The sequence below is a fragment of the Microtus oregoni genome, unplaced genomic scaffold (genome assembly GCF_018167655.1).
Source record: "Microtus oregoni isolate MIOR12 unplaced genomic scaffold, Mior012 000015F_ref0000493, whole genome shotgun sequence".
Taxonomy (NCBI): domain Eukaryota; kingdom Metazoa; phylum Chordata; class Mammalia; order Rodentia; family Cricetidae; genus Microtus; species Microtus oregoni.
In genome coordinates, this window is record NW_024543074.1 from 22,008,186 (window position 1) to 22,031,140 (window position 22,955).

The 22,955-nt window shown below is 40.6% G+C and overlaps 1 protein-coding gene across 1 annotated transcript in view; it reads left to right on the forward strand.

Moving 5' to 3' along the window:
* Positions 1-1,147: 1,147 nt before the first annotated feature.
* Cpd (carboxypeptidase D) overlaps positions 1,148-22,955 on the forward strand; it is an 80,674-nt gene continuing 58,866 nt past the window's right edge. Inside the window, exons 1-2 of the mRNA XM_041664086.1 lie at positions 1,148-1,965; positions 7,878-8,125. Of these exons, the coding sequence (XP_041520020.1) occupies positions 1,211-1,965; positions 7,878-8,125 (1,003 nt within the window). The 5' untranslated portion in view covers positions 1,148-1,210. The remainder of the gene's footprint in view (positions 1,966-7,877; positions 8,126-22,955) is intronic.

A 22,955-nucleotide genomic window follows, 5' to 3' on the forward strand; every position in this document is an offset into this window, starting at 1 on the left:
TAGATATTTGGTAATCAGTGAATTCCACTGGTCCCGTGAAGAGTCAATTATACTTCAGAAGAGAGATCGTGAGATGTCCAGCACTGAAAGCAGGGGATAATGGTGATAATAGTAGTAGAGTAGTAATAATAGCTATCACAATTATGTTGTTAGATGGCTTAGAGATTCATTCTTCAAACTTCTTCAAGCTAAAGTGATTAACGTCTACTTAGAAGGATAGGTTTTCTGGATTTACCCAAACACCAGATTGGGGAAATTACGCTTGCCGAGCAGTTATTTCTAGAAATGCTAAGTCTATCTCTTAAAAACAGCATTCCAAAATTACAGTTAGAGCTGTACAGAGGTGATCCGGATGCTCCTACTCGAAAGAAGTGTGCGAGAAGGGAAGGATTACTAATAAAATGGTCTCTCCTCTATGAGGGTCGAGATCAGTACACACAGAAGACCAGTGGCAATCCAACACTTGCGGGTGTCCAATGAAACAGACGACATTACCGCAGGGGGAGCCTACTACAGTTTCCCCTTCAGAAAGGAGTCATCTAGCCACGCCGCAAATCAGAAATAGAATGAATTTATGCTTCATGAGGTATGCCAGGTGTTTCATTCTCTTCAATGGCATGCCGGCAGGTGGGCTCAAGCCCAGGCAGGAGGGGGGAAAAGGTGCAAAGAAGCAGGAACTAAGGAGGTCTTTGATTCTTCAACGTAGGTTCTTCCTAATTTACTAATTTTCTCAGGAGTCTTTTGCACTTTTGGAACCATTTAATTCTTTCGATTATCGGCTCGAAAGCGTTAAAGTGTAGCTGAGAAACGCTGCAACAAAGAAGGAGGCTAGTAAAAGCTCTCAGGGAAAAGGGGGTAAGAATTTTAGGTAAGAAGCCATAAAGAAGAGACTGCGCGAAAAGAGAAGCCCAAGAGCAGATGTAGAAGAAGAAATAAGAAGGAGGAGAACACAGAGAAGAGGACCTTACTGAAAGAAGGGAAAGTGACTCAAGTCCCTAGGGATTGGAGTGGAGAAGGCACGCCCAGAGGGAAATCGAGCACTTTAAGGAAAGCCCCGCCCCCTAGCCTGACGTCCAGACATTTCGGGCCACGATTGGCTGAGGCCGGAGGGCGGGATGGGGTTGCTAGGCGCGGAGGGGATCCGGCGGGCCGCCGCCGCCCGGAGTGCGGAGCCGCTGGAGCGGAGCGGTGTTAGCGGCGCTGCTGGAAGATGGCGAGCGGCAGGGATGAGCGGGCGCCCTGGCGGCTGGAACGCCTGCGGCGGCGGATGCGGTTGCCACCGCTGCTGTTGCTGCCGCTGTTGCTGCTCCTGAGGAGCTCGGCGCAGGCCGCGCACATCAAGAAGGCTGAGGCGACCACGACGACCGTCGCCGGCTCCGAGGCGGCCGAGGGCCAGTTCGACCACTACTACCACGAAGCGGCGCTGGGCGAGGCGCTGGAGGCGGCGGCGGCCGCGGGGCCGCCCGGCCTGGCCCGTCTCTTCAGCATCGGCAGCTCAGTGGAGGGTCGGCCGCTGTGGGTGCTGCGCCTCACGGCCGGTTTGGGGCCGCCGCCCACCGCCGCCGCCGCGGGACTGGACGCCGCGGGGCCGCTGCTGCCTGGCCGGCCGCAGGTGAAGCTGGTGGGCAACATGCACGGCGACGAGACGGTGTCGCGCCAGGTGCTGGTCTACCTGGCCCGTGAGCTGGCGTCGGGCTACCGCCGTGGGGACCCGCGCCTGGTCCGCCTGCTCAACACCACCGACGTGTATTTGCTGCCCAGCCTGAACCCTGATGGTTTCGAGCGCGCCCGCGAGGGCGACTGCGGCCTCGACGACAGCGACCCGCCGGGGACCAGCGGACGCTACAACAGCCGAGGCCGCGACCTCAACCGCAGCTTCCCGGACCAGTTTAGCACCGGCAAGCCCCCCTCCTTGGATGAGGTGCCAGAGGTGCGCGCCCTCATCGACTGGATCCGCAAGAACAAGTGAGTGTTGCCTGACCCTGCTCTCTCACCCGCGTGAGTGTTCAAGGGCAGGAGGCTGATTCCTGCACCCAGTAGGCGCTCAAGCAATGCTTGCCATCCTAAAGGGTGGGGGGCAGTCAGGGTGGAGAGTGACACCTTGTAACTGGAACGGAGGCCGGGCTGCAGTGCATCCTGGTCTTGCTAATTGTAAAGGAACCTGCCTGGAGCTGTCGTTTGTGCAGGGCATAGCCCTAGGGGAGACTTTCTGTCATTCTGTCCCGATTTTTGAAGGGCCGTCGTGTAGGAGCCCTGGGTAAGATTTGAAGGATTCTTAAGTTAGTACCTTGATTATGTAGCTAAGCTATCAATGTCATCACTAGAGACAGTGTGGCAAGCACTTTCTGTGACTGCATTATATCACTTGATGTTGACCACAGCCGGGCGACCTAGACACCACGCATATCCTCTAGACACTCACTCATACTCTTGTTTTGCATACGGGGAAATTGAGGGCAAACTGGTTAACTAGACTCAGGTAATCCAAGCCTGGTTCCTCAGTGCTCCACCGCCAGGGAGACAGAATGTAGCTCCGAAATAGCAAATGACACCTCCAGTACTTCTGATATTGGAAGGGAACAGTTCTCCTGTCTTTACTTCTGATTCTGCTTCGGGGAGAAAGGGATAAGGGCGAACTCCCACAGGTCGGAACTGTTTCCTTTCTGCGCACCTTCTTATTGGGGTAGCACAACTATTCATTTACATTGATCACATATTAGCCTTGTGTGGGATTTTAAAACTTAAGAACTGGAAGGACCTTCAGAAATTAGTTTCACTCGGGAGACAGAGGCAGGCGGATCTCTGTGAGTTCGAGACCAGCCTGGTCTACAGAGCTAGTTCCAGGACAGGCTCCAAAACCACAGAGAAACCCTGTCTCGAAAAACTAAAAAAAAAAAAAAAAAAAAAAAGAAATTAGTTTGTAACAAGAGCATGTTATAAATATATATGTGAGCCAAAGAGTACCTCTTGTGGAGAGGCAGAATGTGGTGTAGGGAGAGGAAGGAGAAATGAAGGAAGATAATACTCCAGCTGGAATCGGATCTGAGGTGAAGAAGGTGCCTCTTTCTCAAGCATCAGCTTTGCCAGCATGCTCCCATGCCTGTCTTCATAAGGCGTTTGAAGGCGTTAGTTAACGATCTTTGTGTCTTGAGTTAGTTTTTTTTTTTTTTTTTTGACTGGCAGATGAGGCAAAGGTAAAAATGAACAAAGAAGTTTCTCTGTGAGATTTGGAATCTTTTCTTATGTAGCCCAGGCTAGCCGCGAACTGACTCTGTAGCCAGGTGTGCCATGAGCTCCTGATCTTCCTGCTTCTGCTGTAGCTGGAATTACAGGCATGTGCCACCACCCTTGGTTTACACGGTGCCTGTGACTGAACCAAGGCTTCATGCATGCCAGCAAGCGGCGCACCAGCTGAGCTTCATTCTACCCTACTGAAATAATTTTTTGTAAGATTTCAGTCATATATTATAAGACCTAGAACATTTGTGGACATCTCGATGATTCCAAATGTTGTAATCCTCTGCCTTCCACTTTACTAGCATTTAGAAGGTCCCTTGTAATTCCTAATTGGTTTAAATGTTCTAGGACGATTTCCTTTCCTTGACCATGTCAGATCTCTGAACAGCTATAGAAATCTGATTTTGATATAATACTGCCATAAGCTATAGTGAGCAGGGATTTTTATTTTATTTTTTTTATTGTTGTTTTAAGACAAGGTCTCACTATGTAGCCCTGGCTGTCCTAAATTCGCAATGTAGACCAGACTGGCCTCAAACTCACAGAGATCCTCTTGCCTCTGCTGGGATTAAAGGTGCTTGTCATTGCCAGCTAGGACTTTTTTGAGAAAATGTACCAGCTGCACTGTTTCCATTGCTTGGGTTTAAACATGTCCCAGCATAACTCTTGTAGGGGTTTTTGTCTTCGATTGTGACCAATATGAAGAATTTCCCTTGGTATAAGTTACCTTAAAGTTGTCTTGATTTGCTTTGGCTATAGCCTAGGCAGTTTGGATGCTCACCTTACTAAACCTGGATGGAGGTGGGCGGTCCTTGGACTTCCCACAGATCAGGGAACCCTGATTGCTCTTCGAGCTGATGAGGGAGAGGGACTTGATTGGGGGAGGGGGAGGGAAATGGGAGGCGGTGGTGGGGAGGAGGCAGAAATCCTTAATAAATAAATTTAAAAAAAAAGTTACCTTGAGGCTATACTGAAGGTCTCAAACCAAAAAAAAAAAAAAAAAACCAAACCAAACAAAAAGAAACAAAAAAAAAAACAAAAAGTGAATTTTTTGCTTAACTCTTCCAAATTATTAGTATTATTTAATGATCATGAGTTACATCATGGTTTTGTAAAAGCTCATGGAGTCACCTGGTATTTACAGAGTTTTTTGCCTTGTGGCAGTGGTTTGGTTACTTTAGTCAATCCCCAGATATGTAGCTCTAGTCAAAAAGGAAAATTCAGTTATAAAAATTAACTCACAATATATGTTCATTAATGATTAATCAATAGCAAAGAATGTTGACATGTAAATAAAATTAGAAACACAATTAGAGATTGATGGATGGGAGTGATATTAAGAAAAACACAGACATTGTCTATATGAGAAAACTACTCTTTTGTTTGATTTTTGAGACAGGGTTTCTCTGTGTAGCCCTGGCTGTCTGTAGAGCAGACTGGCTTTGAACTCACAGAGATTCTTCTGCCTCTGCTTTCTGAGTGCTGGGATTAAAGACCTGTGCCACCACTGCCTGGCAAGATTCTTATATTTCATATTGTGTATTTAGCATTTTTTTAAAATCTAAATTAGCCGGGTGGTGGTGGCGCACGCCTTTAATCCCAGCACTCGGGAGGCAGAGGTAGGCGCATCTCTGTGAGTTCGAGGCCAGCCTGGTCTACAGAGCTAGTTCCAGGACAGGCTCCAAAAACCACAGAGAAACCCTGTCTCGAAAAACCAAAAAAAAAAAAAAAAAAAAAAATCTAATGAAATTGAAGTCAAGTATGAGAAATACTTGAGTATTTAAATGAAAATTTTAAGCTATCTTCCAAATAGGATTGGAATTGATACACAAAACTGCTTTGACAAAGATACTAAAGAGCAGTTTTACAGCTGCTGTGTGACCGATTGCTTTGTTTTGAAACTGGCCCCAGAAGAGTGACATTGTATTTTAAGGCTATGTAATTAGAATACAGAAAATAAAATTTAATCACGATCAGACACTACTATTGTTTCCCTGCTATAAAAGTAGTTGAAGTCTCAGGTCCTCTTTATGAAATTTCTGAGAAGTGTTGCAACAAATGTTGAACAAAATGATCTCCCATTTAGTGGAGTTTAAATTAAAATATATGAAGTGGCATGTCCACTTACACAGACTATTCAGAGCCTTTTCGTTGTTGCTCATAATGTATTCTTAGTGCCCACAATAGCATTCTGCTCACAGTTAATACTTTTAAAAAAATGCTTGTTGCTAAATGAAGTACCTGGCCTGGAAGAGCCTTTTTATAGTTTTCCCAAAGTAAGTAGAGGGGAAAAAATGCTCGAGTTGTTTTAGAAATGCAACCAGAAAGGAAAGAGTTAATACATTAGTGTAGGGAGGGTAGCTAGTGGAGTTAGGAAGCTGGAGTGTGACCTTCATTGTTGTTTCTGAGTTGCTCTGTCACTCAAGAGGTGGCAGTGAAAGTCAGAAGCGGAAAGTCAGCATGGAAGTTATTCTCTGACCAGGATGCTAGCGAGCTCCAGAGAAATGAGCGTTTGTTGAGAGGCTAGCAGGCAGTCATTGTGATCAGTGTTTCACGTGTGCTGTCTCCAGTTGTAACAGTCCCGAGTGGTAGGTAGAATATTCCCATTTTATAGATGAGAAAGAAATTGGGATTTAGAGGCAGCGACTTCTGATCATGTTACTGTTGGACAACAGCTCTGGGAGACATTTGCCCATTCCAGAGTTTGTACTAATGCCACTACACCAAACAGCAGTCTCTGGTGTCTGGAAGGGAGCTAATGAGAATTATAGTCATTAAAACTAATCTCCCTTACCATCAGCTGTTGTCTTAGTCATCACTGGCTAAGTTAGTTCTTCTGTTATAGTTTCCGTTGTTTGTTCACCTCAGAGATGGTACTGATGATGGTAAAGTGGCCTTTCAGATTACACAGATGATAATTTTAGTTTTCTGTCAAGCATATAGAGAGAAATGTGTAGACTCTCTAAAGGTCAGTTTATTTCAACTACAAGTAAGCAGGCACAGGAGAATTCTAGTTAGAATGCAAAGAGAAAAAATTTAACGTCAGTTTTAGTAATGGTTTGACCTGTTACATAAAGGAAAGATGTATAACTGGAATGTATGCCTTTACTTTTAGTTTTTTCCACAAAAGGAGCTCTTGTGATTTTTCCTCTATCTAGAAACTGGACCATATAAGTGGTTCATTTAGACATAGAAATGAAGCTGTGGTCATGGCTCAGTGTTAGGGCATATGGCTGCCATGAGCATGGAGTTTGAATCCCAGAGCCCACCTCTGCCTCAATTAGAAACATTTTAATAGATGCAGCCTTGTCTGTTGGTCAGTTGTTTTTTTTTTTTTTTTTTTTTTTGATTTTTCGAGACAGGGTTTCTCTGTAGCTTTTGGTTCCTGTCCTGGAACTAGCTCTTGTAGACCAGGCTGGCCTCGAACTCACAGAGATCCGCCTGCCTCTGCCTCCCGAGTGCTGGGATTAAAGGCGTGTGCCGCCACCGCCCGGCTGTTGGTCAGTTTTTTATTCAGTGGCCCAGTCAGCAGCCTTGGTGTAGCAGAGGCGGCTCTGTGGGGCTGGATTGGTTTGCTCTGAAAGAAGCTCACTGTATCATGTTCGTTCTTCCATTTCCTTCCCTCCTTCCTTCCTCCCTCCCTCCCTCCCTCCTTCCCTCTTTCTTTCTTTCTTTATTTCTTTCTTTCTTTCCGTTTTCCCTGAATATCTTCAACTTTGAAAATATAATTTGGTATAAGGATTTTATGAAATTGGAATCAGATAGAAAACGTGTTTTAAATTAGATGCCTTAATCTAAAATTTTTCTTTGGGCAGTAAGTATATAAAGCATGGTATTATTAACTTATCTCTTCTATTTATCAAGTATTTATTATGTTAGCTACTTCTCCTATGAAACTGAAACATTGTGAAACATAAGTTTGAGATTATGCTATATGGAATTGTCAGTTTTGTAGTTAGAGGGGAAAGGTTAAGTTCTGGCAAGCTCCTGAAGGTCAATCTAATTAATGAGTTTGAAATTCCTTATGCAACAAGACACTTCCTAAAACATTGGTTAATGCTGTATTATTCAGGAACATGTTCAGTAATAGAAAACTCTGTAAAGTACTTGTGTAAAGTGGAACGCACTTGAAATGTTACAGCAGCTTTATTTGTTTGTTTATTGGTTGATTGCTGGGGATCAAACCCAGGGCTTATGCATGCTAGGCAAGTACTCAGCCACTAAGTTATATCTTTAGTTCTGAAATTTTAAATAACTTTTTATATTTATTTATGGGGGATACATATGCCAAGTGTGCACGTGGCGGTCAGAAGACAACTTGTGGGTCTCAATTCTCCACTTCCACTATTGTGAAGGGCACAAGGCTCGGTGGCAGGCATTCACTGAGCTGTCTTGCTAACCCAAGATAGGTATTTATTTCATTTTTGGACCTGGAGGATGGAGTCAGCATTAACAACATACCTAGTATGTGGCCTGGCCCTGGGTTCATCTTCAGGATGGATGAATGAATGAATGAATGAATGAAAAAAAATGAAGAAAGAAAAAATTAGTTCATTTATGAAAGATCCTGTGGAATTTTTAAATGCTTAGTATTTCTGTATTGTTTAAAGGTGATATGTAATTTGATTGTGTTTTCAAAGGTTTGTGCTTTCTGGAAATCTACATGGTGGCTCAGTGGTAGCAAGTTATCCTTTTGATGATTCTCCCAAGCATGTGGCCACTGGAATCTATAGCAAGACCTCCGATGATGAAGTCTTTAGATACTTGGCAAAAGCTTATGCTTCTAACCACCCTATAATGAGAATTGGTCAACCCCACTGTCCAGGAGATGAAGACGAGACTTTCAAAGATGGCATCACAAACGGTGCACACTGGTACGATGTAGAAGGTATGCAAAGCCCTGAAACTGCTGTATTTCCCCTCGGTTGCTTTAGCTTTCTTATGTGTATTTTGAATACAAGACAAAACTGTAGCATTCCAATTTTTAAAAAGGTAATTTCTCTGTATTTTTGAGGTTTCCAAAGCTATGGTAAAATCAAAAGATGACCACAGAAACATGTATATATTCTTCATTTAAGTTCATCCGTTGTTCGTTGTCCCATATGCTCTACCTCCCCACTTCCATATGCCCACACATGCCATCTTTTCCCATGTCATCCAAAAATAAGCTGCTGACGAAGTATCTCTAAGTTCCTCAGCACTTATCTTACCAAGCCCAGAGACTTTCTTCTGTCATGCACCATTACCAGAACTGAGAAATCAACGTTCACTCAGTATTATCATCCACATACTGTCTATAGTTCGCTTCCCTCCTGGTCCCCAGTCATCCTCTCCACCTTCTTATTCTCCGAGTCCAGAATCTGATCCACGCTCAGCCATTGCATTTGATCTTATAAAGAGTCCAGGCTGGGATTAGCAAGACGGCCCAGTGGATAAAGGCTTCTGAAGCCACCAAGCCTAACACCTTGAGTTAGGTTTTTAGGACCTACATGGTAGAAGGAGAAAACCAACTCCTGAATGTTGTCCCCTTAACCTCTACCAAATGCACTGTTGTGTGCATGTAGCTACACACACACGAATAAATGTAATTGTAATTTAAAAAAAAGTCCAAGTTGCTGTCCAATAGAACATTTCAGTTTTTAGGTTTATCACTTTCCATATTATAATTCAACTCCAGTTTCCCAGTAAGATTATTCTATAGACCACATCACGTGTCAGAAGACATTGAAAGTCAAGTTATGTCTCTAAGTTGTTGGGTTAGAACACTGACCACCAATCTCACCTCTTACATAAAGGCACATTTGCTGTTGTGGGTTAATGGTGGAATTCTGGCTTGCTTTTTAGCATTTATCAGGAAGTTTGCCATATTGTTTTTTTTTCCTATTCCCATGCATGTGGGTGTGTGTTTTTATTATTTTTTTTGTGGTGCTGGGAATCAAACTCTAGTGGCCCATGCGACCTAGACAAGTACTTTACTACTGAACTACTCATTAGCCCAAGCACTCTAGCTTTTGTTGTGTTGGTTTTGAGGTAGAGTCTCACATGACTCAGGGTGGCCTTGAACATTTTATCATCTTGCCTTCAATCTTCTAAATACTGAGATTATGAGGTTATACCACAAGTCTGGCCAGTTTTCTAGGTGTAAGACTCCAGCGTTAATGACAACATTCACAGTGTATGTAACCATTACTAACTGTCTATTTTCGAAATATTCCCCTCACTTCAGACATTCTTTGATGATCAGGTAATAATTCCTGTTATTCCCCTCTCTCTACTTTCAGGAAACCACTAATCTATTTCTGTCTCTGTGACTCTGCCTATTGTAGATATTTTACATAACTGAAACCATAAAATATTTGTGCTTTGCATTTAGTGTGCTTTACTTAACATAATGTTCTCAGGGTTCATCCTTCCTTAGCATAGGTCAGGACATCATTCCTTTTTATAGTTATGCATATTCTCTCTATATAGAATATATGCATGTATGCACGGGTATGTAATAGATTGTGTCTATTCATTCTCCTAATGGCACTGAGTCATTCTCCTTCACTGTTGTGAATGATGCTGTAGTGAACACTGTTGTGTAAGTGAGTGTCTGCATCCTACTTGTCAATTCTTGGTATATATGGCTAGGAGTGGAATTGCTGGGTTGTGTATTAGTTCTTTATTTAGTTTTTAAGGGGACATCAAACCATTTTCCATAATAGCCATACTGTTTATTTTCCTAGCAGAAATGTGTGAGGCTACTATTTTTCATAGGATACTATGTTAACAGAATTATTAAGGTCTGGGTAGATGACTCAGTGGATAAAATGCTTGTGGAACAAATGTGAGGACTGGAGTTCAGATCTCCAAACCCCCCAATAACCTAGATGGGTGCCGTGGTCCATCTATAATCCCAGAGCTCCAGAGACATAGAAGGGGATTCCCTGGGCTAGCTAGGCTTGCTGAATTGGGTTCATCGAGAGACCCTTCCTCAGTAAATAAACTGGATTATGATTAAAGAGGACACCTGATGTCAGCTTCTGGTCTCCACACACATGCATGCACACCCACAGACATATGCACCCATATGCATGTCTGTCTGCAAACACATTTGCCTACGTGGATGCGCACCCCACTCTCCCAAAAAGTTATTAAAGCAAGCTTGAATTGATTGCCTTTCTTTTAAAACTCATGAAAGTGGGGCTCACTAAGTAAGAGCACTTACTGCTCCTCCAGAGGTTCGATTCCTAGTCTCTACATGGCAGCTCACAACTTCCCACAACTGTCTGTAACTCCAGTTCCAGGAGATGTGTAGTCCTCTTCTGGTCTCCATGTGCACCTGACACTCATGGAGTGCAAACATACATGCAGGCAAAAAAAACCTATACTCATGAAAGGTAAATACAAAAAAAATTTAAAAGTCCTGAGAGTAGCTATTATCTTAAAAACTTCAGTATACTATGAATAGTAAAGCATAAACTTAGAATTTTTTATTAAGAATATGCAGAAATGGGTCTAGGAAGTAAGAGCACTTTCTATGAAAGCAAAGGTACCTGAGTTCAAATCCCCAGCACCTACATAAGAGCCCTGCATGGTCATGTGTGCCTGTGACCTAGCCTTGTCAGATAGAGGCATGCAGATCCTGGAAACTTAACTGAAGAGTGAGAGACCCACTGTGGAGTGCTAGGGAGAAGATACTTGACATCCTCCTCTGTTGTCCTCATGCATGTACATGGGTGTGTACACCCTCTCTTCACACATACAGTGGCATACATCATACCCGCACATAAGTAATATGCAGAAAGAAGCTGGGCATGGTCGCACACATGTAATCCCAGCTCTCAGAAGACCAAGGCAGCAGGGTCACAAGTTTGAGGTTAGCCTGAGCCAGACTCTCTGAAAAATTCTTTAAATAGTAAGCAGAAGGGACAGGTGAACCTATAGGAATGTCATTAGACCCAATGGTGAGATGCTTTGGTGTCCTTGACCTTCCTGCTGGCACTCTCATTGTGAAATATCCCATGACATACCTGTTAACACACCTTTATTTAAGCCTTTGTTTTTTTTTTTGTCTTTGTCTTTTGTTTTGTTTTGTTTTGATACAGGGTCTCACTGTGTAGCCCTGGCTGTCCTGGAACTCACCAAGTAGTCCAGCCTGACCTCAAACTCACAGAGATCCACCTGCCTCTGCCTCCTGAGTGCTGGGATTAAAATTGTGTGCTGCTACCTGGTTAATTACTTATTTTACTTTTTATGTCCATCTGCATATACTAAAAATGAGTCCAAGTCTGAGGACTGAATTTCCTCCCTCCCCTGTAGTTTCTGTCCATATTTTATTTATAATAAATGCCCAGAAAAAAGGCTTGAAATATTCAGGAGCTAACCTTTGTCCACATTAGAGTGATTTTTTAAACCACTAACTTTTGATAAGGGGCATACATTAATGTGCAATCCTTACATTTCAGTCTTTGGTAAATATGTATATATTAAATCTAACTTTATCAACTAGTAGTTTTGTGAATTGGTTAAGTTACTTTATGAATGAGATATGATTTAAGATAATAGGATAAAAGATAACTTATCTTTGGGAAAAAATACCTTAAAAGGTTAAAAAATAATTTCTAATTGACCATTGATTGAAAAATATACTGAGACATATTGTTTAAAATTACCCATCCTGACTTCAGAGAGAAGAAGTGTACTTTGCTACATAGTCACAGTTTATTTGGTTAAACCAATTATTAAATTTTTCTGTTTCCTCCCACATCTGATGAAGCTAAGCTTTGTTGCTGCCATTGTTCATTGTTTTGGGAGCATCAACTCCACTCTTGTTTTAGCTTAGCAGTCAGATGTGCTGTGTTGTTTCTACAGTAGCTAGCTTCTCTTCCTGCCACAGCAACTGCTCCTTAAAGAGAAAGCTGTGCTGGCTCCAGTGGCTTGTACAGGCCAAAGTCATCTTGTTTATCTCACACAAGACTGCAGTGTGATATAAAAACCTGTGACTGGGCATATTTTCAAAGCCGATGACCTGGAATGATTTTACTAATACTCTATGTGGGATATTTATGAATTCCTGCTCAAGGAAGTTTAGATGTCTTAGAGCTGAATGAAGAAGGACGCTAAAAAGAAATGTCACACTAGCTCATAATTGTCGTCTTCTAGAATTACTTCCAGCTGTCATGGGGGCAATATTCTTTCTATAGGATCCTATGAAAGTAAAATGATGGTTAAGTTCCAAGATTACTGTCTGGTATAATTGCAAATAGTCTCTGAGTATTCCGTAGGGTTGTTTTTTTTTTTTTTTTTTTTTTTTTTTTTTTTTTTTTGAGGTTCCTATTTAAAGTTCTGGCCCGAACTTTGTAAAAAAAAAAAAAAAAAAGTACACCAGTTCAGCTAACCAAGTTGGAACCCATCTTGAGCAGCTGGTACCCAAAACAGGTCTTATAGTAGCACTATCAGCATCATGACGTCCTATCAACCAGGTGGAGTTGTTGTTGTGGGGCCCCATCTTCTTCCTAGAAACTTCAAAGATTACTACAGGAAAATTCATTTTTCATAGTGAAAAACTTAAACATTATTTATACAGACATATATTCAATGTAAGGTACAATAGAGACAAAAATATATATGAAGAAAAGTAAAAATTTTTTCTAAATTCCTTTTTTCTTTCTGTCCCATATCATGGCTCCTGATATAAGACAGAAACTCTGAATTTTTATTTTAACAGCATGTTTGGATTTAGAGAAGGGCAGAGCCATTGTCCAACCCCAAAGCCAGCTTTATATATTCATAAATATATATCTATATTTTTAAATTTATATGTTTTGATTATATGTCCTTATAAGTCATATTCCTTTTTCTTGATGATCCTTATTGGATAGTTATTTTTCCTTCTGTCAGTATCCAAACATCCAGGCCAGGGTCTCCTGAATTTTTGAAGATGTGTATTTTCCTTTAAAGACAAGAGCAGAACCCTGCCACAACCCTATATGGTTTCCTTAGCACCTGTATGGTTGTCACCTCTGTGGATGAGCTGGCATTTCTTTTTATCAAGAGATTTCTCTTCTTCAAACCGAATCTTTATTAATTTTGATAGTATCCATAACTTTTCTTCTCCTGTTGAAACAAAAGCAAAACCCCTTCCCCAAAATAGCACATCTCCTGGTTTCCATTATGAGGTCAACACATCCTTGAAATATACCGGCTGATTTAATTCAGAAAACTTTTCTATTAAATCCCAGTGCCTCTCTGCTACTGTTGTCCCTTTCTCATTAGTGTTAAGAAAATTCAAGGTCAATAAAGCATTATGTAATCTATTTTGGGGGATATTTTCCATCCCTTTATGTTTAACAATATCCTTTATAGTTTGATTTGATCTTTCTATAACTGCCTGATCTGTAGGATTGTGTGGTATACCTGTAATATATTTTATATTATAATAAGCAAAAAACTGTTTCATTTTCTTAGAGACAAATACTAGACCATTATCTGTATTTGTGCAGGTATACTCAGGATGGCCATAACTTCTAATAAACGTGTGATTACTGAATCAGCCTTTTCTGAGCTCAAAGCAGTTGCCCACCGAAAACCTGAAATAGTGTCAATGATGTGGTGTACATATTTTAACTTTCCAAATTCTGCAAAGTGAAACACATCCATCTGCCAGATTTCATCCCTTTGAGTACCCTTGGGGTTACTCCCTGGAGATAGCGGTGTTTGGTTATAGAAAGAGCAAATAGGGCATCTCTTAATAATCTCCTTAGCTTGTTGCCATGTAATACAAAACTCTTTCTTTAAACCTTTTCTGTTGACATGATGTTTCTTATAAAATTCTGAGGACTTCAACACATTTCTAATCAATAATTGATCAATTTCTGCATTATCTTGTGCTAGAGGACCTGGCAGACCCATATGGGATCAGATATGTGTTATGTATATGAGACAGAGCCTATTCCTGATTATATCTTGAAGATGTATAAATAATGAAGTCAATTCTGTATCATCTGGTATAAATTCGGCAGTTTCAATATGCAAGACAACTCTTTCTGCATATTGTGAATCAGTAATTATATTAAGAGGTTCCTTAAAATTCCTTAGTACCATGAGAACAGCATATAATTCTGCCTTATGGACAGAATTATAAGGGCATTGTTGCACTGTACTTAAATCTTCTGATTTGTAACCTACCTTTCCTGATTTATTTGCATCGGTATAGAATGTATGGCTCTAGTTATTCGTGTGTCCTGTACAATGCAGGGAAGGATCCAAGTAGCTCTATATGGTTAAATTTTATCACTTTTGGGATAATTGCTATTGATCTCTCCTAAAATTTAGCACAAGCTCTTTGCCAAGGTTCACTGTTTTCCCCTAATTTTTTTTTAAAATTTCAATCAGTAGTAAAAGGCACTATAATCTCTACTAGGTCTATACCTGCTAGTTGACAAAGTCTCAATTTTCCTTTTATGATTAATTCAGAGACTTTTTCATCATAAGTTTTTAATTTTTAAATTTGGTTTATATGGTAAAAAGATCCATTGTAAGATAATACCGTCCCTTTGCATTAAAATTCCTGTAAGAGAATATAGTAGGAGCAGCAGCAGGTTGCATCCCGCCACCCGGCTATCTTTACCTGAAACAATTACACAAAAACTGTATTCTTTTAAACACTGCTTGGCCCATTAGCTCTAGCCTCTCACTGGCCAACTCTCACATCTTGATTAACCCACCTCCAACAATCTGTGTAGCACCAGGAAGGATCCTAACCTGCGTCCATCTTGGCGAGGAGAGCTATAGCGTCTGCTTGGAGAGGAGAGGCATGGCGTCTAGCTCACTTCCCTTCTTCCCAGCATTCTGTTTCGTCTACTCGGTCTACCTAATTTTCTGTCCTATCAGGCCAAACAGTTTTCTTTATTAATTAACCAATGAAAGCAACAGATAGATACAAGACCCACCTCCATCAAGAGAAATTCTGGAAGGCAGTATTACTAAAATGCAATTAAGATTTGGATTCACCCTATCCACATGTGCCTCCTGTAATTTTTCTTCAACAACAATCAATTCCTTTTCCACTTCAACTGTTAATTCTCTGGGACTATTTAAGTCTTTGTTACCATCTAAGGTTTTGTTTAGATCAAGTGTTATCCCAACAGCTGGTTGTAGACTGGAAATGTCTCCTAACAATCTTTGAAAGTCATTCAGAATCTGCAATCAGTTTCTCCAAATTGTGCCTTTTGTGTTCTAATATTCTGTCAACCTATTTTATAACCTAGGTAATTGACAGAATCTCTTCTCTGTATTTTTTCAGGAACAATTTGTAATTCTTATTTTGGCAAAACTTTCTTTACTTCTTCAGACATTCTTCCTAAAATATCTATGTTTGAATCAGATAGCAAAATGTCATCCATGTAATGGTAAATTATAGATTTAGGAAATTTTTTATGTATTATTTCCAGTGGCTGACTTACAAAGTATTGGCATAGGGTGGGGCTATTGAGCATTTCCTGTGGGAGGAAAGTCCACTAGTATCTCCTAGTAGGTTGAGAATTATTATAAGTAGGCACTGTGAAGGCATTTTTTTCTCTGTCCTTTTCTTGTAAAGGTATAGTGAAGAAACAGTCTTTTAAACCAATAACTATGAGAGGCCATCCTTTTGGTAATAGAGAAGGCAGAGAAATTCCAGATTGTAGAAATCCCATAAATTGAATTACCTGCTAGATCTGTCACCATTCTCCAATTTACCAGATTTCTTTCTGACAACAAATACAGGAGGATTCTAAGGGCTGGTTGATTCTTCAATATGGTGAGCATGTAGTTGCTCCTGTACCAGCTGTTCTAACGCCTGCAGTTTATCTTTTGTTAACGGTCACTGTTTAACCCATGTTGGTTTCTCAGTTAACCATTTTAACAGTAAAGTAAACTTTTAAAGTAAGTTGGTACCTCTAAAGGTTTGCTTTGTGTTTTTGTACAGCCTGAATGGCTAGTGACCTTTGTGTATAGTACCTTATAATATTCTTCCCAGAATTATGAGTTTCTGGGACTGCAGAAATGTTAATCTGGGTATTCCATTGCTGCAGCAAGTCATGACCCCATAAACTCACTGCAGTATTAGCCACATATGGCCTTAGCCTTCTTCTCTGTCCTTCTAGCCTTATACATTTAACCCATCTCATGCTTTGTTTCACTTGAGATAGGGTTCTAATTCCTAGTGATTGAACATCTGACTCTTGAAGAGGCCAATTTGGATGCCAAGATTCTGGAGTAATGATATTCACATTCTCACCCATGTCTATCAAACCCACAATTACAATGCCATTTAAATGCACTGTTATCTTTGGTCTTTGATCATTTATAGAAGCCTTCCAGAATATATGTTTCCTATTTCCTATTGAAATTTTTGATTTATCTTCCATGTTTATTCCATCATCCAGAACAGTATGGTTTTTTACAGAAGGCTCTAGATTTTTTAATTTTCCTTATGAGACACTTCCTCCACAGTGACTGGGAATGACTGAACTACTTTTGACTTGTGGGCCTGCAAGAGGCCCCCCTCCCCCTGCCAAGGAGTTTCCCAATGTTATCAGGTTGTCTTGTCTGTCTTTTGTTGATCTGCATTCATTGGTCCAATGTCAGCCTTTGCCATACCTTCTACATATACCCGAAGGCTGAGTCCTCCTATTCTTGCCATTCCCAGAGGAGACATTATTCCTAGTAATTCTTTGTCTACAGTCCCTTTTCAGATGTCCTATTCTACCACAATTAAAACATTTGACATTTTGATGTCTCCTCATACGTTTGGAAATTGTTTCTCCTACCCAAGATTCAGTGTTATAGTCAAATATCTCAATGTTCATTGTATGCAGGATCCATTCATCCATAGGTGCTGATCTACCCTTTAAAGGCCCAAGTATCTTTTTGTATTCTAAGTTGGCATTTTCAAAAGCCAGAGATTCAATAAGTACTCATCTAGCATCTGGGTCTGTTACTTCTATTTGTACAGTCTTAGTTAATCTTTGTAAAAGGTCACTAATGGGTTCTCTCTGGCCCTGCTTAACCCTGGTATATGATTCAGTTTGTTTTCCTAGTTCTTGATTCCTATCCCAAGCATTTAATGCTGCTTTGTGGCATAGGGACAAGATTTGTTCATTGTAAATAGCTCGAGACTGTGGGTCAGCATAAGTGCCCTCACCAAGAATTTGATCTTGGGAAGTCTCAAGTCCTTTTGCTTTTCCCTGTTGTTCTAAAATTTTAGCCTCTTCTCTGAAATAGCATTTAAACATCAGTTGAGGCCCATCATCCTGAACTGCTGAAATTAACTGAAGCCAGTCGTGTGGTGCGGCTTTAATGCTAGAAGCCCATGTCTTTACCATCTTCCTAACAAATGCAGAATGCAAGCCATAAGTTACTACAGCTTGCTTAATTTCTTTTAGATCATTCATTCCTATAGGTATCCATCTACCTTTTTTGGATCCTTTTGGGCCTTTAGAACTTGATGCTTACTCAGAGTAGATTACAGAGTAGGAAGCTAAAATCCTGGGTAAATCGTCTCTGACAGCTACTGGTGATGTTAAATCCTGTCCTTGTACCTTCTTTCCCTACTCATCAGCTCCAATAATTTCCTCAATCTTTTCAAAACTTTTTACTGCTGTCTTTTGTAAAGCCTGAATCTCCTGACATGTATATATTTCTAGTGATTTCATTGAGGCACCTAACCTCTGGTCCTCATTCTGCACATGTGATTCCAAGGTCTGAAGTTTTTCCTTTAAAGATAACATCTCATCTTTGGACATTATTTGGATAATGTGCAGATTGCCTTCCTGCAGACATACTCTATCTGCTAACTTATCATAACTTTTTAACAAATTTTGATTGTCAAATTCAATGGTATGAATTCTTTCAGATAATTTGTCAGTATGAATTCTTATGATAATTTCTCAGTACCCTTAGACATGGATTCAATTTTGTCTGTCAAATTAATGTTACCATTTTCAATAGTATTAATTTTTTCAGGTAACTTTTGATTTTCGATGGTATTAATCCTGTCAGTTAGCTGTTCATTTTTAGTCTGTAAAGACTGTATCATTTCTAAAAGTGTCTCATTCTTGGCTCTATTATCAAACCTTTTTCTTAAGGATATAATATGAAGAAAAAACTGAGTCCCAATATCCAATAACTAGATGTATTACAATAACCATATAAACCGTTCAGAATACAATCCATAGTATTAGCAAAAAAGTTACTAAAATTTTCCATGGTAATGTTGTCTGCCATTATATATTGATTTATTAATTACCTGTTATAAGGTCTGGTAAATTGTTTTAGGTGTGATAATCTTTATGTCCAACATGTGTCGTGGTTGCAGAGTCATGACTAGCAGCAATGCAACTGGTGGTGAAAGGTACTGAGCCACTTTTTTTTTTTGCCTTGGTGTTGGTTACATACTAAGAAATATGCTTTGCTTCACAAATTAAAAGCAGTTAAATCAATTCTGTACATGGAACAAGAAGCCCTGAACTCACGGGCAGAAAGCACAAACTGGAAGCTGTACAAATTGCCATGTGCCAAGGAACACAGCAGTTGGGTAGGGGATGTGCACGAGCTTGGGAAATTTCAAAGTCGCTGCATGTAGTTAGCAGTTAGCTGTGGAGGAGGTTTTACCAAAAAAAAAAAAAAATGCTTAGGTAAAAGCAAGCCAGTGGGCGGGGTTGGGAGATTTTTCTGGGTTGTGAACCAGTTAGGTCCACCTGGTAGGTGTAGAGTCTGGATCCATGTGGGTGCCAGATGAAGAAAGACTCTAAAAAGAAATCCCACACTAGCTCAGAATTGAGTTTAATAAAGGATTATTTATTTAGGGGTAGACTCACAGATCACAATCCTCTGTACAAACGGGGAACAGGAACCGAATTACACTGCTGGAAGAGAGACCAGATACATGCTTTACATCGGTATATATAGTGTAAGAGGCCACGCCCAAGTGGATGGGTAACTTAAAGGCTACTGGCTGGAGGAATTCCTACAGCAGCTGAAAATGAATATAATGATCGAGTTCGGTTCTTTTTGCATTGTAGAAACTCAGGGACTAAGATGAAATAACTTACACAGTCTGACTATTCCCTTAGCAGATGGTTCTGACTATCTGCCACCTCCCATATTGTGCATTAGCTGACAGGGACACAGTAAGAATAGGGCAGAAACAGTTGTGCTTGCAAGGATCAAATAGCAGATAAGTAGTGTGGGAGTGGATGATTTGGCCACTGACACCTTTGCCTTCCTTGCTAAGGCTGACTCAACTGTCTAGCTGCCCAGGTGTAGTCCTTGCTTCTCTTAACATGCCTTTCAAACCCACAGGATCCAGTTAGGGAATGTCTGTCCTAATAGCCTGTGAATGGTTATACGCACCTGCCAAACCCTGGTGAGTGAGAGTCTAGCCAGAATGTCATTTTTAGACAGCACCATGCTGACTTCTATGCCTTTTGCATACCTTTCCCCACTCTTCCTTTGTTTTTCTGTTCTTGTTGCTGGACTGTGTATTTTTTCCAAACAGTACTAGAGATTGGAACCTCTTGTGCTTGCTAGCAGCATTTTGCCAGTGAGCTACATCCACAGCCCCTTTTAAAGTTTTACATTTTTTAAAAATATTTATTTCTTTATTATGTATACAATATTCTGTCTGTGTGTATGACTGCAGGCCAGAAGAGGGCACCAGACCTCATTACAGATGGTTGTGAGCCACCATGTGGTTGCTGGGAATTGAACTCAGGACCTTTGGAAGAGCAGGCAATGCTCTTAACCTCTGAGCCATCTCTCCAGCCCCCAAGTTTTACATTTTTTAAAGAAATTTTTGTTCTTTGTTTTTTTTTTACGATTTATTTATTTATTATGTATACAACATTCTGCCTCCATGTATGCCCACATGCCAGAAGAGGGCGCCAGATCTCATTACAGATGGTTGTGAGCCACCATGTGGTTGCTGGGAATTGAACTCATGACCTCTGGAAGAACAGCCAGTGCTCTTAACCACTGAGTCATCTCTCCAGCCCAGTTTTACATTTTTTTAAGATTTATTTTTATTTTATGTGTTCGTTTGCATGTATGTATGTGCACCACAGGCATGCCTCATGCCTTAGGAGGCCAAAGAATGAGTTGGATCCTCTGGAGCTAGCGTTGCGACAGTCGTGAGCTACTATGTAGGTACAGGGAAGTCAACGTCCGTCCTCTGTAAGAGCAGCAGATGCCCAGATCACCTCTAGCCACCTCTCTAGCCTCTAAATTTTATTTTAAAACAGGTTCTTACTAGGTTGCTAAGGCTGGCATTGAATTTGATCCTTCTATCTCTGCCACTTGAGTTTTTAAGACATAAAAATTAGCTGATGGTTTGGTATGTACATTCCAAGTCATAGACTGTAGATTATGTCACCTTTTAAAGAGTTTCCATCTTTAAGAACTGGGGAGATAGCGTGAGCCCCCGAGGTTTGTGTACTGGTGTGTGGCTTATCATCCCAGCATTGGGAAGACAGAGACAGGATGATCCTTAAGGCTGGCTGGGCAGCCACTGTAGCTCAGGTGGTGAGATCCAGACCAGTGAGAGACCTTTCTCAAAGAAGGTGGACCATGTTTTTGAGAATGAACTTGAGATCATTTTCTGGCCTCCACATATGCATACACACACATGCATGCACACACATGAACAGTTACTCAAATGTTTACACACACAAGAATCTTCTCTTTACATATATGAAGTTTAGAGTTTAGGAAAGGCAAGTAACCTGAGACTGTAATTGAAATGATATTTGCTAAAGTCACAATTCTGTATGCATTTTAAAAACAGTCCAGGAGCCAGGCAGTGGTGGCGCACGCCTTTAATCCCAGCACTTGGGAGGCAGAGGCAGGCAGATCTCTATGAGTTCGAGGCCAGCCTGGTCTACAAGAGCTAGTTCTAGAACAGGCTCTAAAACTACAGCGAAACCAAGAAAAAAAAAACAAGCAAACAACAACAAAAAAGAGTCTAGGGCAGGCATGGTTATATTTTATTTTCCTGCAGACACAGGCATAGAGGCTAAGAGCAGAGCCTTGGAATCCAACAGCTTAGGTTTGAGTCTCAGTTCTGTGTGTGCATGCGTGTGAGAGATTAGTTGATCTTGAACATGTTAATGAATTCTTTAACCCTCAATTCCTATATATAAAATAAAGATAAAACTATATGATCTACTTCATAGGAATGTGAGGTTTGACTCAGAACTATTTTAAGCACTTAGCTTTGCATTAAGCACTGAAACTATCTCTGCTAGAGTTTCCACTTCCTCAGGGCAGGGCTTGGATTTCATTTGTCTTTCTAGTCCCATGACTTAGACTCATGCCATGGATAGAGAAGGCAAACAGTACATTTCTTGTGAATAGTTGAACAAACAAATTCTTGTTATCACAAAGAAATGGGTACATAGTGTTTTTTTTTTTAAATATTAGATACAAGAACTTTTGGACTCAAAATTTATAAAAATATTCTTCCTTCCTTAAGAAAATAAGTTTGCCTTATGGTAGGCCACTGTGTTTTTAAAATTTTTAGTAGTATCCTGTAGTGTGAAATGCTTTTAACTTTTAAAAATTATGTGTATGCCTACGTGTCTGTGCACGAGAGTGCTATTGCCCATGGCGGCCAGAGAGAGTGTCTGGTCCCCTGAGCTGGAGTTACTGGTGGTTGTGAGCTGCCTGGCATGGGTGCTGGGAACCAAGCTGGGGTCCTTTACAAAAAGCAATATGCACTGTTGGCCACTGAGTATCTTTCCAGTCCCCTTTCTGGTTGCTTATATGCATTTCATCATGTGTATACATGTTAAGTCTTTATTTTAAACTTCATGAGACAAGCAGTGGTGGCACACACCTTTTATCCCAGCACTTGGGAGGCAGAGTCAGGGGGTTTCTGTGAGTTCCAGGCCAGCCAGGGCTACACAGAGAAACCCTGTCTCAAAACAACAACAAAAACCCAACCAATTAAAAAAAAAAACCCTTCATGAGCCAACACTTAAATGTGGGGCTAGGAATATAGCTCAATGGTAGAGCTAGCACACGGCAGGCCGTTGGTTCTGCTACAGAAAACTGATAAATGTCTATCATTGCAGAGAACTGATAACTTACCATTGTAATGTGTATGGTATTGTTTCTTCTAGTCTGCTCTATTTCATTTTATTTTAAAAGTATAGTAGTGTATCTTACAGCCCAGTAATAAGCAATGGCCTGCAGCTTGACACAGCGCTGCTCTTGATCTCTGCTACTATAGGAATGAATTTCTTTCAATTTTTTTCTAATAGTAACAAAACATCTTACAATTTGCATGTGATAGCTATTTTCTTTCCTTTTGTCCTGGCTTGTTTATATACTTCATTTATAGTCATTAATAGTGAAGACTGAGCTATAACTTATCATGGGTTGCTTTCCCTATAATTTGAATGAGTATGGACAGGAAATTAGTCAGCAATACAGCCAGCAGCCCCATGTGTTGTTCACTGTCTATGAGTACTGTTACTAGTTAAGACAGCTGGATGATGCTTTATATTTGTGGGGTTTTGTTTTGTTTCTTAAGCCGTTGCTAACATGGAGCTGAGCCTTTTCCAACTGGCAATTACATTTTTTTTCTTCCTTTAAAAGAAGGAAACATTCTGTTGATTTATCAACCCTTCTTCTCTATCTTTTTATACTTTTTGCAGAATTATGAAATGTGAGCAGATAGCACCTCATGTAAC